The 16683-nt window shown below is 38.8% G+C and overlaps 1 protein-coding gene across 16 annotated transcripts in view; it reads right to left on the minus strand.

The window, feature by feature from the left end:
* The window catches only part of TTC39B (tetratricopeptide repeat domain 39B), a 142719-nt gene that overhangs the window by 58768 nt on the left and 67268 nt on the right, over positions 1 to 16683 (minus strand). For 9 of the 16 annotated variants that reach the window (XM_070589721.1, XM_070589712.1, XM_070589718.1 and 6 more), the window contains one exon: positions 3958 to 4053. In XM_070589721.1, the coding sequence (XP_070445822.1) occupies positions 3958 to 4037 (80 nt within the window). In that variant the 5' untranslated portion in view covers positions 4038 to 4053. Of the gene's footprint in view, positions 1 to 1736; positions 1836 to 3957; positions 4054 to 16683 lie in introns of all 16 variants that reach the window. The other 7 variants (XM_070589716.1, XM_070589711.1, XM_070589709.1 and 4 more) reach the window with 1 other exon arrangement.

Raw genomic sequence — 16683 nt, forward strand, 5'->3', positions numbered from 1 at the left:
GTGTGTGGAATCCAGAGGCGCAGAAGCACCTATGGCTGGTCACCCAGACTACAGACACTCGGGGTACAACTTCTCCTTAATTACCCAAGGGAGAGGAGGCAGGGATCTTCCCAAGAGGGGATGGGATAGATGTCTTAAACTCATGGAAAATGTACCTAGCACCTTTCTAAGACAAAGAAGGAGGTCAAAGAAAGCTTGGTTGAATTCTACATAATGATATCTGGGCCTTCTTTCTTTCTCTTTTTCTTTAATTGTGGGAGAATACACGTAACATAAAAATTACTATCTTTATTTTTAAGTGTACAGTTCAGCAGGTTAAATTTTACATTGTTACTAACCAATCCAAGAGAGGGTCTCCTCTTCTCTCACAAAGCCCTAGTCAAAAGCTGGCCATAACCTTAATGATTTAGCCATTGGAAAATGGCTCATCCACTAAGCAGTCTCTGGAACTCGGCCTCCTAGGTGACCAGAACTCCCTGCATAACTCTGGGATTCTCCACTGCCAACTTTTATTAAGTAAGTAAAGTCACCAATGGTCTGTGCCCATGCCGAGATGACAATCTAGGCTTAGAAAATGAAGTATAGAAAAGTCTATAAAACATTTGCTCTCCCTTCCTTTAATCCTGAGACCCTAAACCCCTGTTCTGCTTCCTGCTTTTGATAAATTTCTGAAGTAGATCAAGAAGACAAAATATACTTTATCTTAGAGATTGTAAAGTGGGCAACCTTGTCATCATTCCATTTCCCACGGAAAAATACACCTTTGAAGACCAAACAACATGTCTCTCAACTCTAATAAAGAGATATGGTAAGAGGAGGAAATGATAGGAAAGTTCTGGGCCAGAGTGGAAAGTCTTTCTTCATTTTTTCAAGAGACCTTCGCACAGTTGCTTCTACAACTAGTGTGTCAAAAGATTAGAAGTGATTGGGGCTGGCTCCATGGCCGAGTGGTTAAGTTCACACGCTCCGCTGCGGCGGCCCAGGGTTCAGATCCTGGGCGCGGACATGGCACCACTCGTCAGGCCACGTTGAGGCGGCATCCCACATCCCACAACTAGAAGGACCTGCAACTAAGATATACAACTGTGTACAGGGGGTTTTGGGGAGATAAAGCAGAGAAAGAAAAAAAAAGATTGGCAACAGCTGTTAGCCCAGGTGCCAATCCTTAAAAAAAAAAGATTGGCAACAGTTGTCAGCCCAGGTACCAATCTTAAAAAAATAAAAAAAGAAGTGATGAACACAAAACTTACACATCTGAAACTTTGTGACTGGTGCCCTGTAAGGACACCAGCAATAAACTCAAACTCAGAATTTCAGAGTTGCAAGCCATCCTAGTTAGCCATGTTCTTCTCTGGACACCAGGATCCTTATATGGGAAGACTCTCTCCTGGCTCTTTCAAGGTGAAGTACAATCAAAAGAAATCATGAATTGTCAAAACATTTTGTAAGACTCAACCGAGAGAAATTATAACCAGGGAGGAAAATGGGTTGGTTAAAGGTGCACTTGGCCTGAAAATGAGAAGACAGAGCATCAAGATGCAATTCAACCACTACCCGGTTGTGCACCTTGGGTATGTCCCTTGACATCCGAGATCGCTCATTCGATAACTACTAGCCAAAACTCCCTCCTTGACCGCCTCACAAGTTTGTGTTGAGGAGCAAATACATTAGGTATCTGTGGAGGGAGGAGTCACAGGAGGAGTAGCACGTTCTGTGCAATCTAACTACCTACATACTTGTCCAAGTCTGAAGCTTCGCTCCACTTTGCAGGTGTCCTTTGAGGCTCTTCCAGAACACATTTATAAGTGCTTGTTTTTACAAATGCACTACAAGACCTGTTGATTAAAAGGCAGAGCAGGAATTTTTATTGTTTAATTTTTTAAAAGAAAAAGGCTATGAAACCTACAAATGCTAATACTATACTTGAATAGGTCTCTAAATTTTCTTACGTTCCCCCCTCCATTTCTTCCTTTGTATTTCTTTAACCTCTTCCTGTCTGACCCCTTCCCAACTCAGAAACTCGCACAAATCTCATTCACTCCTATTTAAAGCAAAAAAGATAACTTTCCCTCAATCTTGGTTTTTTCTCCTAACATACAACTTCTCCCACTCTTTCTCATCGTAGGCAAGAGAGTCAAAAAGGAGTCGACACTTTTCCTATATCCCCACCTCCCATGCATCTTCAGCCACCCCAGACTGGCTCCCGCCTCAACTGTCCTGAGACCCTCCAAGCTAAAGGTCCCTGATGACCCAATTACAAAATGCAAAGGACACGTTTTAGCCTGTATCTGTGCAGACCTCTTTGCCACACCCAGCTCCATGGACCAGATTACAGAACTCACCCCCTCCCCTAAACCCCCTGCTGTCCTGCAGCCACTATCTCATGGAGTTTCCCTCTCTCACACATCTCCACAGCTCTTTCTTAAACTCTCATTCCCTCAGCTGTCCCATTGACATCTGTACTCTGAAGGTTCCTTCCCCCATTCTTTTCTCATTTGCTCTCTCTTGGAAATAGCATTTTCAGTTCACAAATTCAACAACTACATATATGCTATGCTGAAGAGCCCCAGTCTACACATCCAGCCCAGAGCTCTCCAAACGTCACGCCCTTTATTTATTACTATTTTCAGTAGTAATTTTTTAACTTATTTTATTACAGCTTTCAAACTCAGCATTATAAATGATGCAATAGTTACATAGGAAACTATCAGATGAGTTAGAGGATAACTCTGAGGGGAGAACACCTATTTCTGAAGAAAGCTCAGATTTCCATCAGCAGGGACATAGTGAATAAAATAGTAATGAGGAAAATAAATGCCTTCAGATTTTGAGAAGTTATTTCCAATTTCATCTCCATTTCTCAATCTTCATATTATCGCACCGCTTCCTTATATTGTGGGGATGAGTCCTGAGACAAACCGCCAAGTCCGTGAGTGTAATGAACACACTCATAAATAGCTCAAATTTCAAATGCAAAATCCAAAGTGCTAAAGATCCGCTGTATAATCTAAAGTTTCATAAACCTGTAAGGATAGATGCAAAGCACTTTCCCACGGTACTAAAAAACAGCTTTAACAGAGTTGCCTTAATAACTGACAAAGGAACTAGCTACATGTTCAAAAGAAACAACTGGTTAAATTAACTCTAGAACGGGCGAAAAAGGAAGAGTACTGAGCAATTAAATGTGATATTATAAAAAATATTTAATGGAAAGGAAAAATGTCACGATATATTGTTTTAAAAAGGGTACTAAATAGTATATTTAATATGACCCCAATTAAGCAAAAAAATTTAATATCTATGAAGAGAAGAAGAAAGGATACACACCAAAAAATAGTTATGGTGATGGTAATACAAATGTCATTCTCTCTTTTGTGCTTTTCCATATTTCCTGAATTTTCTACAATGAACATTTCTTAAAATGCACTTTCAAGCCAAGGTTATGAGAAGAATATAAGTAGAAAAGTAACTATAATACAATATTCAAGGAAAAGCCTATAGTTACATCTTTTTCAAGAAGCACAAGCCTAGGGAAAAGACTGAGATGAAATACACCAAAATGCTAACAGTCTGTGTTAAAAGTAGTCATAATTATGATTGATGTGTCTTCTTTCCTCTACTTTCCCTGATGCTTGGCAAGGTGGTTCTATTATTTTACAATAAAATTAATGGTTAAAAAATTTTAAGATGAAAAAGACTCATAAGGGAGCTGTGCCCAAAAAGCTGAATTTAGTTTTGTCTCTGCTTTTATGTAACGGTGCCACCTCTTCAGTGGGTGCATTAGCAGCTCTGAGGCTCCTTCCTTAATCTGTAAAATGGCACTACACCTGCCAGGACCTCTTCCCCTCCAACCGGTCAGTGAAACACAAAGCCACGCCCTAACATCAACAGTACAATTCACCGAAGGGTTGCACTGCACCCCTGGTCCCCCGGGAAGGCCCACACCTTCTTCCTGACCTGCTCACACTGGATGATCTGTGCTGTCCAGATGCCTGTTTTGTATCAAGTGATGCAAAGTAGTGGCTGCTTGTTGCCATATCTGCACGAGAAGACCTGTTAATAAAAAAGGCAGAGGGAGGTTTTTATTTCTTTGTCTTACAGGAAAAGTCTACATAAATTCAAGGACACAACACAAGCCCTTCAATTATTCACTATATGTCACCTCCATTTCTTAGCAATTTTGAAAATCAAATAGCAAAAAATCTACTCGGTTACGTGGTGAACACTCCTAAAATACAGCCCCAATAAAATAAACTTATTTTTCTCTTTATTCTAGGACACAAAAAAGAAGTTAATTGAAATCACCCTCCAAAGCGCCCCACCAAAAACATAGCATTGTGACTTGTATACATCCTTCCCAAGTAAACCTATACATCTATTTTCATATTTCATTAAAATGGAATATTATTGTAGGGGAGCAAACAGTTCTCCTCCATCCTCTTAGGGTTCCTGGCTGAGTCTGAAAATTGAACTGACAACAGGAGAAAAGCATACAAATTTTATGGAATTTTTACATGAGGCTTCATATGCGAACGAAGACCTGAAGAAGCGACCAGAGCAGGAAGCTTTGAAAACTTTTAGACACAGAAACAATAAATTGGTGAAGAACTGATAAGACCAAGGGGTTGGGCCATGGGTAGGAAACGGTGAAGAAGTAACTAGAAAGATAAGAGTTAGTTTAATAAGGTCTGTTTGCAGATTGTCTGTGCTGGAAAGAGTCTGTCTCCAGTCACAGGAGAATTTACTTCCTGACTTTAGATAGAAAAGGGCGAGTTTGGTCAGCGTTTACTGCTTAACTGCCTTTGGCTTGTTAAAAAAACAAAAGAAAACAAAAAAAAATCAGGCCCAAAATGGAGTCCTCTGTCTCAAGACAACAAACCAAGACATAATCTCTAACCTAATTGCACTTTCGGCCGCTCCCAGGAAAGCGACCTTTAACCAGTCAATCTGGAATGATGTGATCAGCACTAGTGAGGGCAGTAACCTGCATGACAGACCCCAGCTCTTCCTCCAAAGGAAGCTAACTTTGCCTGAAACAACCCACTTTGTTAGAAACTTTGTCTTTCTGCCCCCTCTGCCTACAAAAGCCCTCCACCTTGGACAGCTCCTTGGAGCTCCTTTCTCTCTCCTTGCTAGATGGGATGCTGCACAATTCATGAACTGCTGAATAAAACCAATTAGATCTTCAAATTCACTCAGTTTAATTTTGTTTTTTAACAAGGTCAAAACGATTTTTATGTCAAAGAGGCATGTTTTGGGGTGATATAGTCTGGTTTCCTTCACTATACACTTAACTTATCCAGAATCTTTTCTTCTCAATAGAAGTGCTTTATCATAGTTACTGTCTGCACAGCATACTGTTCAATGGAAATAACATAATTTGTTACCTGTCCCTCATTTTGGGCGATGTAGGTTGCTCCCAATATTTTCTGATTATAAACAATACTTAATAAGCCTCTTTACTCACTTACCTGATTATTTCCTAAAGATAAATTTTTGAGTTTAAGGGCATGTATTTTGTAAAGTATCTTATTTTTAATAAACTGCTGCTTCATTTGCCATTATATATACACCAAAAAATACTTAAGTGACATAGAGGAGGTGGACACTGATTTGGTTTGCAGAATCTTAGGCCACTTCTCTGACCCAGAGCTACCACCACAGACACACATGGAGGCAGGTCCATTCAAGAGAAGGAAACTTCCACAGAGTTTAAGAATAAGTCCCACCCCGTATCATAACAGAACCACCAATTTCTCATTTCCATTCACTTCCCACGTCCATGCCATAAGGAAGAGAGGATTATTGACTATTCCTTTAGGGGAGCTTTTTTTCCTTAATTCTAAGATGTACACTGCCCTCAGTTAAGTGGAATTTGATTACATCCCAACTTTCAGACTTCCCAATACCCTATACTGTTTTATATTCAACATTCACCTTATCTCAAACATATCAAGTTTCCTAAATTGTAGATGTCAGGTTACAAGAAAATGTTCTCGCGGGGTGGCTGGGTGTGGGGTGGTGGAAGGGAAGAAAACTCCACAAATAAGGGAAAATTTAGCTTGCAGGCAGGTTACTTTCCATCACAAGAACTTTTTACCAGGAAAAGAGAGGAAGCACTAAGCACCTACGTAAACTAGACTCTCAGCCAGCAGCAGGGACAGAGGAACGGACACATTCAAACGGCTGTCTGCCCTTTTGGACCATTCTTGCCCATCTGTTCTCTTCCAGATTCATTTGTAAGAGCTACAAAATCATGGTCTCTGAAATGTCCCTGTAAAAATGCACCCTTGTTTCTCATTTACCTTTAGCTTTAATTATAAAATTCTCCCCAATACTGAAATTTCTATGTAATCAAAACTAATCTCTTTTCTTTAACATTTCTGATTTTTAGGGCATACTTAGAAACACCTTCCCTTAACAAAGATTATATAACATAATTTTACCAGTGCTGTTACTTCTTAATCTTTACTTTGTTGACCCATTTATAATTTGCATATACAGTATCAGACCGTGCTGTGCATTTTTTTCCTAATCTTTTGCCATTTTTCCCAAGATAATTTTTAAAAGACCGCATCTTTCCCCCAATGATTTGACATATTATATAAATAAAACAGTAAAATTTATTAAGTTCTGCTAAAATCAAGTCTGTCGTACCAGGTAAATGTTGCATGTTTCAAAGCTACAATTATAGTATTTTTACCAGGCACAATAGGCTTGAATTTAGCAGAACTTAATAAGTACTAATAAAATAATATTAGATTTTATTCATTTTTTTCTGAAGTATAAAAGTTTAGGGGCTAGCCCCATGGCCAAGTGGTTAAGTTCGCATGCTCTGCTTTAGTGGCCCAGGGTTTCACTGGTTTGGATCCCGGGCATGGACATGGGACAGCTCCTCAGGCCATGCTGAGGTAGTATCCCATGTGCCACAACTAGAAGGACCCACAACTAGAGTATACAACTATGTACTGGGGGAATTTGGGGAGAAAAAGCAGGAAAAAAAAAAAAGAAGATTGGCAACAGTTGATAGCTCAGGTGCCAATCTTTAACAAAAAAAATTTTAGATTAGTTCCTTGGAGTCCCAGAAATTCTATAGTATTTTAAAATTTATGTTAATATCACAATAAGCGTACCATGCTACAAACTGATTTTTTATTCAACCACACGTTTTTAATAGAGACCTAATTTACTCATTTAAACTACTATCTAGTATTTCATCAAGAACCTATTTTCTTGTTTTCTTTATGATAAATGTTTCAAATACATGGAGAAAATAATATAATAAAATAACACAAAAGTATATCTGGAATCCATTTTGTGTACAGGGTGAGCTAAATTTAATTGTTTCCCATATGCATAGGCAATTATCCCAACACCAGTGAATGACTCTTCCTTCAACTACTCCTTAGCTTAGAACTAAGACAAAAAGGAAGACCACATGAGCTCTCGATGTCATCTTGGAGGACTAACAGGCCCACCCAAGGAATATTTCATTCTCTAAGGGATATACCTTTGTTTGATTTGCTATTTGCTACTGATTAAGGTCTATATTCTGTAAAATATTATGTTAACTTGTAGATTTTATGTCCCATAAACATGCAAATAATTTGTCTGGTAAGCTTATGGTTTAATTGCCTTGTAGAAGTGACAAATAGAAATGGCAAGCAATAGGATATATTGGAGTATATGAGGAAGCCATTGGGTGTAAACCTAATTCAGTCTGACTTTGCCTTTCCAAAAGGGCCTGACATGGCCATTGAGAATGCACTGTATATCTGCTTTAAACACTGACTATGGCAAGCACAAATGCCCTTAAGATAAAGGTGCAACTTCCCCCCATATTGGCATTTCCTTAAGGATAAGCATCTTTCCCTAGGCTAGGAACTGACTGCTGTGCTCACCTGTGACCGCCCAGCTCGAGACAACAGAACTGCCACCCTGCTGTGTCCATCAATTGCTGTGCCAACAGAGCAGTCTTGTGACTACTGTAAAAGGGACATTTCAGTCATACGTGAAACATCCTCTTTGAGGGTATATAACCACTCTGTACACCCCAGTTCTTTGATGCCCTTTCTTCCTTCAGGAAGAAAGGTCCCAGGCCATGGTCCTCACATTTTGGCTCAGAATAAACTTACCCAAATTTTCATTTATAGATTGGTTATGGATTATCTTTGTCGACAGGAGGTAAACCAGTTTTGCATACAATAAATCTCATTCCAAAATTCTTTCTTCAGTTTCCCAAATGCTCTTGAACCACTTGTACCATCTTGCTGTGTTCATTCTATAATTTTTACACTTTGACATACCGAATAATACTGCCATCTCTAATGCAGGGCGAGTTTCCACACGGGCACAGGTCTGTTTCCAGGCATTGGTTTGTCTCATTCACATGTTTGCCTCTCTCTGCACCAGTCACATAATTTTCATTATCATGGCTTGCTTATACACTACATGCCAATGGGGCAAGTCCTCTACCAAATGCCCTTTTTTTGGGTGGTACTGGGGGTAATGATATTATTGCACTTTCATTCTTATTTATGAATTTTAGAATCCGTTATTGTAAAGGTACAAGAAAAGTCCTACAACGGTTTTGACTGGGACTTCATTACAATTCTAGAGAACTTTGCAAAGAACTGCTGGCTTTACAATATTACATTTTCACATCTATACACATTTATTCAGGTCTTCTCTGATTTCCTTCATTAAAGGTTTTTAATACCTGGAGCACTATACTGAGATACACGTAACCTTGCAAAAAAGTCATGCTAAACATTCCCTATATTGCTTCGATTTTAGAATTTGTATCACCAAAGTAAGCACAGTTCTTAAAAACATAACTGAATAGAATGACTTGCCTGTTCCACTCCTGAGCATAACCTAGATGTTACAGTCAGACGTTAGAAGAAATGTATTTTTAGCTAGTGAAAAATATTGTTATTGGGTTGACAGAGGCTAAAAAAACAACACGTCATATTTCAATTACAGATTTAGTATGTCGGAAAATATGTCCTTATTTTGCTTTGTTTTTACTACTCTAATTTTTTTTTAATTTTTAAAAAGTCTGATTGAGGGGCTGGCCCCGTGGCCGAGTGGTTAAGTTCGCGCGCTCCGCTGCAGGCGGCCCAGTGTTTCGTCGGTTCGAATCCTGGGCGCGGACATGGCACTGCTCATCAGACCACGCTGAGGCAGCGTCCCACATGCCACAACTAGAAGAACCCACAACGAAGAATACACAACTATGTACCGGGGGGCATTGGGGAGAAAAAGGAAAAAATAAAAAATAAAATCTTAAAAAAAAAAAAAAAAAAAGTCTGATTGAAACGAAATTCACAGACTATACAATTCACCCATTTAAAGTATACAATCAATGGTTTTCAGTATATTCGTAGAGGTGACAAACTATCACCACAATCTAATCTTGCAATATTTTGTCACCCAAAAGAAACCCTGTATCTGTCCATCAACAGTCACTCTCCATTTCCCCCTCCACACTAGTCCTAGGCAACCACTAATCTACTTTTGATACCAGCCCTGGTATCGGTTTCCCTACATTAAACCCAGCACATATGGGGCTAAAACCAAAGCACTCATTCCCTGCTTACTCCCTGGCTTCCTAGCTCCAGAATCCACTTTCCTCCATGGAGACAGACACAGGCAAGGACAAGCACCTGGATTTGTTATCTCCTCCCCACAAGGAGCTACAAGCTGGTGGGAAAGCTGCTGACCAGCAAGGTCATGGGCTCCCTCCTCTCTGCAAGCAGTCTCCAGGCCAAAGACAGGCTGGTGGGAAAGCTCCAACCAGCAAGGCCATATGCTCCCCTTCCCCTACCTAAAACCCCAAATAAAAACCCTTCCTTTAGGCTTTTTGGGGAGTTTGGGATTTCAGCACTAGCTACCCTCTCTCCTTGCTCAGTGCTGTACAATAATAAAATTCCTACTTTCTTCCACTATACCCAGTGTCAGAGATTGAAGTGCTGTGCAACGGGTGAGCGAACTCACTTCAGGTTCAGTATCAATTTGGCGACCCAGATGGGACAATGTCCCAAGTGGATGTCTCGCCTGTGGCACACTGGCCCCTGGCTAAAGGCCCCTCTTGGAAGCTGTCCTGCAGCTGCCTGAGCCCCTTGTCTCAGGGACAGCCCCAAGCGACTGGCTGCTGACCAGACGTCATTGGCCCACGGTGCTTTTGCTTTGCTGGTGGAAGAAACTAGGTTCATGACTTAGGAAGACATCTCTTATAAGTAGTTGGTAGTTTTTGTTTTTGTCCCTGTGCTCACCTTTTCCAACAGGACCAGCCAGAAATAACGGGTACCTGGCAGCCGTCTGTGCTCCATTTGTTTTGAAGTCGCGATGCCCCAGCCAGATTTTGGTAAGTCCCCTGGGTGTGCACAGCCGAGGTCCCTTGTCCTTGCTCATTTGGGAAGATCTGTGTGGCGCATCTTCATTTGTTGGGCGCCCACCGAGTGTAGGACACGGACGAAGCTGGGACTGGAAGCACTTCGGGTTTTGGTTTTGGTCTTTGTTTTGGCTTCCGTTTGTGGCCAAGGGTTTTTGGGAAAGTGTGCTTGTTTGGTATTTGTTATTGTTTGTCTGTTCGTCTTTCCTTTTAAAAGTGTTAAAATGGAGGTGCTGCATCTATTCCACCTAAGAGCCTCTTGGGAAAAACTTTGGCTGATGGTCAACCTATAGCTATAAGCCAATGTCTACAAAGGGAAGATTTTCTTTTGTAACACCACATGGCCACAATATTCTTGACTCCAGAGGAAAAAAATGGCCAAACAATGGATCCTTAAGTTGGGAAACTTTTAAAGAGCTCTCATGATAAACAGCTGTTTTATGGGTACCTATGAAAAGACCAAATTAAAAGGAAAATATGATGACTAGTCTTAAGAACTTAATCAAACTTGGGGTCTCCACGTCTTCTCGTGGTCTTACAGATGCTAATGAAAACATTAAGTTAACAAAAAGAAATCAGAAAGAAAAGAGTCACAGGACTCATCCCAACAGGATGAAAATTTTTAGCTAGTTATTAAAAAGGAAAATAGGATAAATGGAACAGACACAAATAAAGTTAAAACAAAGGTTTTAATAAAACACTGCCTAGGGTTGGATGGGCTAAAGGGACCCCCCCCACACATACTGGCCCCCAAACATTAAAGGACATCAGAAAAACCTGTTCTATTCACCTCAGTTTGAAAAATTTTTAAAGGTCAGGAGGCAGAAATCACAATAGAAAAAACCTGACCAACAATTGTTTGGGGCAACAGTTAGGCTACTAAGGTTACTAAGACTATAAAAATTAAAGTGTTTAAGCTAATATTATATGAAGGGGTTATGCCAACTTTGCCTGAGTGTTTTTTGGAAATAGATGTTATGTCTAACGGTGAATGCTTCCCCTACACAATATTGTAATACTGAAACTTGCTAATGGAATTCTAATATAAGTTATAATTAGAAGTATAAGAGTTTAGGGGCAGGCCCCGTGGCCAAGTGCTTAAGTTCTCATGCTCTGCTGCGGTGGCCCAGGGTTTCGCTGGTTCAGATCCTAGGCATGGACATGGCACCACTCATCAGGCCACAATGAGGCGGTGTCCCACATGCCACAACTACAAGGACCCACAACTAAAATATACAACTATGTACTGGGGGGATTGGGGAAGAAAAAAGCAGAAAGAAAAAAAAAAGAAGATCGGCAACAGTTGTTTGCTCAGGTGCCAATCTTCAAAAAAGAAGTATAAGAGTTAGTAAAATTAAGGTAAAAGTTTGTAAAAGTTGGTATATTTAAATGGGCTTTATGTAAAATAATTACATCTCTTTTGTCTGATTGTATTGTAAATTATGGCATGGAGATAAACATTATGTCTAACTGGGGAACATTTCCCCTGTCTGATATTTTAAGAACATATAAATCCACCTTTCAGGCTATGTTAAATTAAACATGCTAAAGGAGATCTCACTTTAAAATGGCCAATATGGGGCAATTTCAGTTTACCCAAACTGATGTATGCATTTGGAAAAAGCTAGCTCCAACAATGGGAAGCCTATTTTAATCTTTTGAGGCTTCTAAATAAAATCAGAAATACTTTACTGCCTCTTTAAGAGAAAATAATTAAATAATTAAACATGCCAGCAGCTGGCCAATTCTGCTGCTTTTCTCTACTCTCTTGCTGAGCGTCACTTCAACTCACCCAAAATTCCTGATCTAAAATTAAGCAAGTAAAAATAAGTTATCTTTTGAGATAACTTAAAATTGTAATGGCCATTCTGGGAAATCTCTTTTTCAGAAAAGAGAGGATTCAAAATCTGTCCTAATGAAATGCAGTCTTTGATTAATATGTCAAAACTTCTAAAAGACAAAGTTATTTAACATGATATAAAATGATTTTTGATGAATGAAAGCCTGTTTAAGTTTGCTGGTTTGATTTAAAATAGACATGTCCCCAGAATTATCAGCATTGGACATGATGCAGACACACAGCCTGGGTTTACTGATCAAATGAGCTCATGTCATCTCTGTTACAAAATTTATCAGCAAAACTAATAACTCAGTATAATAGCTGATTTTGTTTAATGCCTCATGAGGTTTTTGTAGACGATCTAAATATAATTGCTAAAGAGAGGTGAACTAAATAAATGTAAAAGGGGGTCAGCCCAGTGGCGCAGTGGTTAAGTTCACACGTGCCACTTCTCGGCGGCCCGGGGTTCGCCAGTTCAGATCCCAGGTGCAGACATGGCACTACTTGGCACGCCATGCTGTGGTAGGCGTCCTACATATAAAGTAGAGGAAGATGGGCACGGATGTTAGCTCAGGGCCAGCCTTCCTCAGCAAAAAGAGGAGGACTGGCAGTAGTTAGCTCAGGGCTAATCTTCCTCAAAAATAAATAAATAAATAAATAAATGTAAAAGCATAAAAGTTTTTGGAAAAACTTTTTAACAAGACCTATATGTATTATGGGGTATGTACTTAAAGCACTTTAAAATGATGGTTAACTGCTTTAATATTACATGAAGTTTTCAAGAGTGATTTAAACATAATTGTTAAAACTGGCTCAGAGTTTTTTAAGTACAATAATTATGTTGTATAGTCTGCATCCTTAAAAAAACAGCTTCCAAAAATGTTTTGGAAACTTAAGCTTTATAGCTTTACTAAGTTAAGTTAAATAATAACAGCTTATTGGGTAATTTAGGTCATTTTCACATAAGATAAAATACTAAAAGTTGATTACTAACCACAGATTTGTCTGCCTTTGGTTTCTTATCTCAAAGAAACTGAAAGGTGCTTAGGTTTACTGATAAACATGTTTTGCGTATGCTGAGGAACTTTCTATAAAAAAAACACATTTCTAAAAGGTCTGTATACAAGAAAACTAAAATGTACGTTTTCAGTAAAAAGATATAAAAAACAAAAGTATTTTTGCTTGTTGGGTTACAAAAAAAGATAAATATGTCCTAAAGTGCTAGAAGGGGAGACAGAAAACCTGGGACAAATTCTAAATATAAAAAAGTAAGTGAGAAAAGATTTATAACAGTAAAACCCTGCAGAATTTTGTGCGTGGTCAAGTTGGCTAAGATTAAAGTAAATCCAATTAAGTAAATAAATTTATATGTCAACAGTAAACTGGTACAAAATTAAAACTTGGTCTCCTCTTTCTTAAAAGGATAATTTTCCTAAACTTTTAATCTGTTCTTGATAAAAAGATTATAAAAAGGTTTTTTTTAAATATTTAACCTCTGTTTCCCCTTGACTGTTTCAGCTGTCACTTTGAATAGATACCTGAATATGGTTTCGCAGTGAGTTTTGTTCCCTAGCTGAACAAATGTTGTAAAGTTTTTATATTTTTGACAAGCTCCCTACACACACACAAAAATATTCAAGTCCTGAATAAAAGATTTCTTTTGACCTGGAAAAGGAGGGAGAGTTTCTCTGGGGATTTTCAGAGGGCCCCTGAGACTTCTCAGAGAAATCTGTTCTCTTTCTATGAGAAAAAATGCTAAACTAATTAGGCTTATTTGGTATGTTAAATTACATGGGAAGTGTTGTCAAATAAGTATTGATAAACTTCTTAAATGGTATTATGGGAATGAGTGTTACTGATATAAGTATTTAAAAATTATCTAAAATTCCGATCTGTTCCGATTGTCAGCAATAATTCTGGTTATTACCTCAAAGTATTATATGTCACAAGAATGGTCAAGAGTCTTGGTCACTTACCATTTTTGAATATTTTCTTACTAACAGACAGTCGTTTTACTCTGATGTTTTTGCAAATATGTTTCATCTTCAGAGAAATTCATGGACAGGACTCTGTGCTTACTCTAGAGTATAGGTTCTGATAAACGTTCAGACTGTAAAACTTAACTGGGTAGGAAATTACAGAACTCTAACAGAGAAACCGATGACTTCATGGAACTGCTGACAGAAGAATAAGATCAAGAACCAATTCCATGGGACTGAATGAACTGACGAGGATGATTATAATTTTTATGGCTTTTTGCTTGAGATATTGGTGATTTTGGATGTTTTGTTTTTTTCCAGATTTAAGAAAACCTTTTTCTTTATTCTCTTAAGGAACTATGATTTATAGCAATTTGTAAATAAAATTGAAACATTTATCTTTTTCTCCCTATCTGAGCCCTCCAAAATGTAAAAACTCCTGATGAGTAAGTATTCTTATTCTCATGGCAATATGGTTGTTTGCATAAGTTCAATGAGAATCTGTTCTTATAACAGGACACATTTGGAAACACTGGTTATAATACCAAGGCTTTGACTGGAACACCATATTTAAGAAAAACATACAAACTTGGATATCACAAGACAGCTTCTGAGGAATGAAGGCTGACATTCTGGAATAAATACTGGAAATACTTATTGGAAATATTGGCCTGGTAATGTTCCTATGGATTTCCAGTGAACTGGTAAGGTTGAGCAAAGAATGTTGCTCCCTCTGGCAGGTACAAGGAACCTCAATATCTTGGGGACCTCTTGAAGACAGGAAGCCACCCAAATCTTTGGGTATTGCAGACGGAATCTGATGACAAGTTCTTGGTCTGGTTTTCCTGGCCTCAAGAGGCCTTTAAAGTTCAACCTGAGATTCCTTATAAAAAGCTCCAGCAAAGCAGATTTAAAAGAGCCTATATAATCAATTACTATTCTTGCTGTATGTATGTAAATAATTATGCCAAATTTATTAAAACTAGACATTTTGTAAACCAATTAGTCTTAATTTGGTTATGTCTAGTGAAATTGAGGGTGATTTTAGAGAGAGAAAAATTATGTTTCAATAAAAACTATAATACACATTTGTGGATATTGGATTTCGGTTCTGTCAATTGTCTTGAAGATTTTTGTTACATCTGTTAACTGGACGGGATACTGAATTCGTCTAGTCTCCTGAAATATCTGGCTACAAGCCTCTAAACTAACATTTTCAGTTTTTTTTCCCCATCATTTTCATTAGAAATCACTGAAAACTAAACTTGCCTTTTTTTTTCCCTGAAGCCTTGCAAACTGAAGCTAGAGGCCTTAATATAAACTTGAGGGATTCACATCTACTGCCGTGTGAGCCACTCAGAAAGCCACCTGAGAGCCCAATGACACCATCAGAGACATTTCAAACTGCAAAAGATGCTTCAACCCTGACTTCTAGGAATCTTGACTGGCTGCCCACTGGGCTCAAGAACTAGTTTATAATTTGCTCCAACCATTAACCTTGTTTTTCTCTTTTTGTTTCTCTAGAAAAACTTCTTATTAAATATCTGGCTACTTACTTATACAATACAGGCTTAAATTCAGGAAACTACCTGCATCATCACCTTATTAAAACACCAGTTCAATGAGATGAAACAACCTATGCCCCGATTCAGCAGGAAGTAGCTAGATCAGTCCCTGTCCAAATCCCTCAAGAATGAGGGATGAACATAAAATAGGGTGGAACTGATACCAGCCCTGATATCAGTTTCCCTACATTAAACCCAGCACATATGGGGTTAAAACCAAAGCACTCGTTCCCTGGCTTCCTGGGTCCAGAATCCACTCTCCTCAATGGAGACAAACGGCCAAGGATAAGCACCTGGATTCGTTATCTCCTCCCCACAAGGATCTACAGGCTGTGGGAAAGCTGCTGACCAGCAAGGTCATGGGCTCCCTCCTCTCTGCAAGTAGTCTCCAGGCCAAAGACAGGCTGGTGGGAAAGCTCCAACCAGCAAGGCCATATGCTCCCCCACCCCTACCTAAAACCCCAAATAAAAACCCTTCCTTATAGCTTTTCTTGGAGTTTGAGATTTCAGCATTAGCTGCCCTCTCTCCTTGCTCAGCACTGTGCAACAATAAAATTCCTACTTTCTTCCACTACACCCAGTGTCAGAGATTGACTTGCTGTGCAATGTGTGAGCGAACTCACTTCAGGTTCGATATCACCTTCTATATGTACAGATTTGCCTATTCTGGAAATTTCATATTAATGGAATTATACAATTTGGGTCTTTCATGTTTGGCTTTTTTCACTCAATGTAACGTTTTCAAAAATCATTCATTTTGTTGCATGCATCAGTACTTCATTCTTTTTTATTGCCCAATAATATTGCAGTATAAGGATCTAACACATTTTGTTTATCATTTCATTAGTTGATGATATATGGGTCATTTCCACTTTGAGGCTCTTACAAATAATGCTGCTATTA

Source organism: Equus przewalskii, chromosome 22 (genome assembly GCF_037783145.1).
Source record: "Equus przewalskii isolate Varuska chromosome 22, EquPr2, whole genome shotgun sequence".
NCBI classification, from domain to species: Eukaryota; Metazoa; Chordata; class Mammalia; order Perissodactyla; family Equidae; genus Equus; species Equus przewalskii.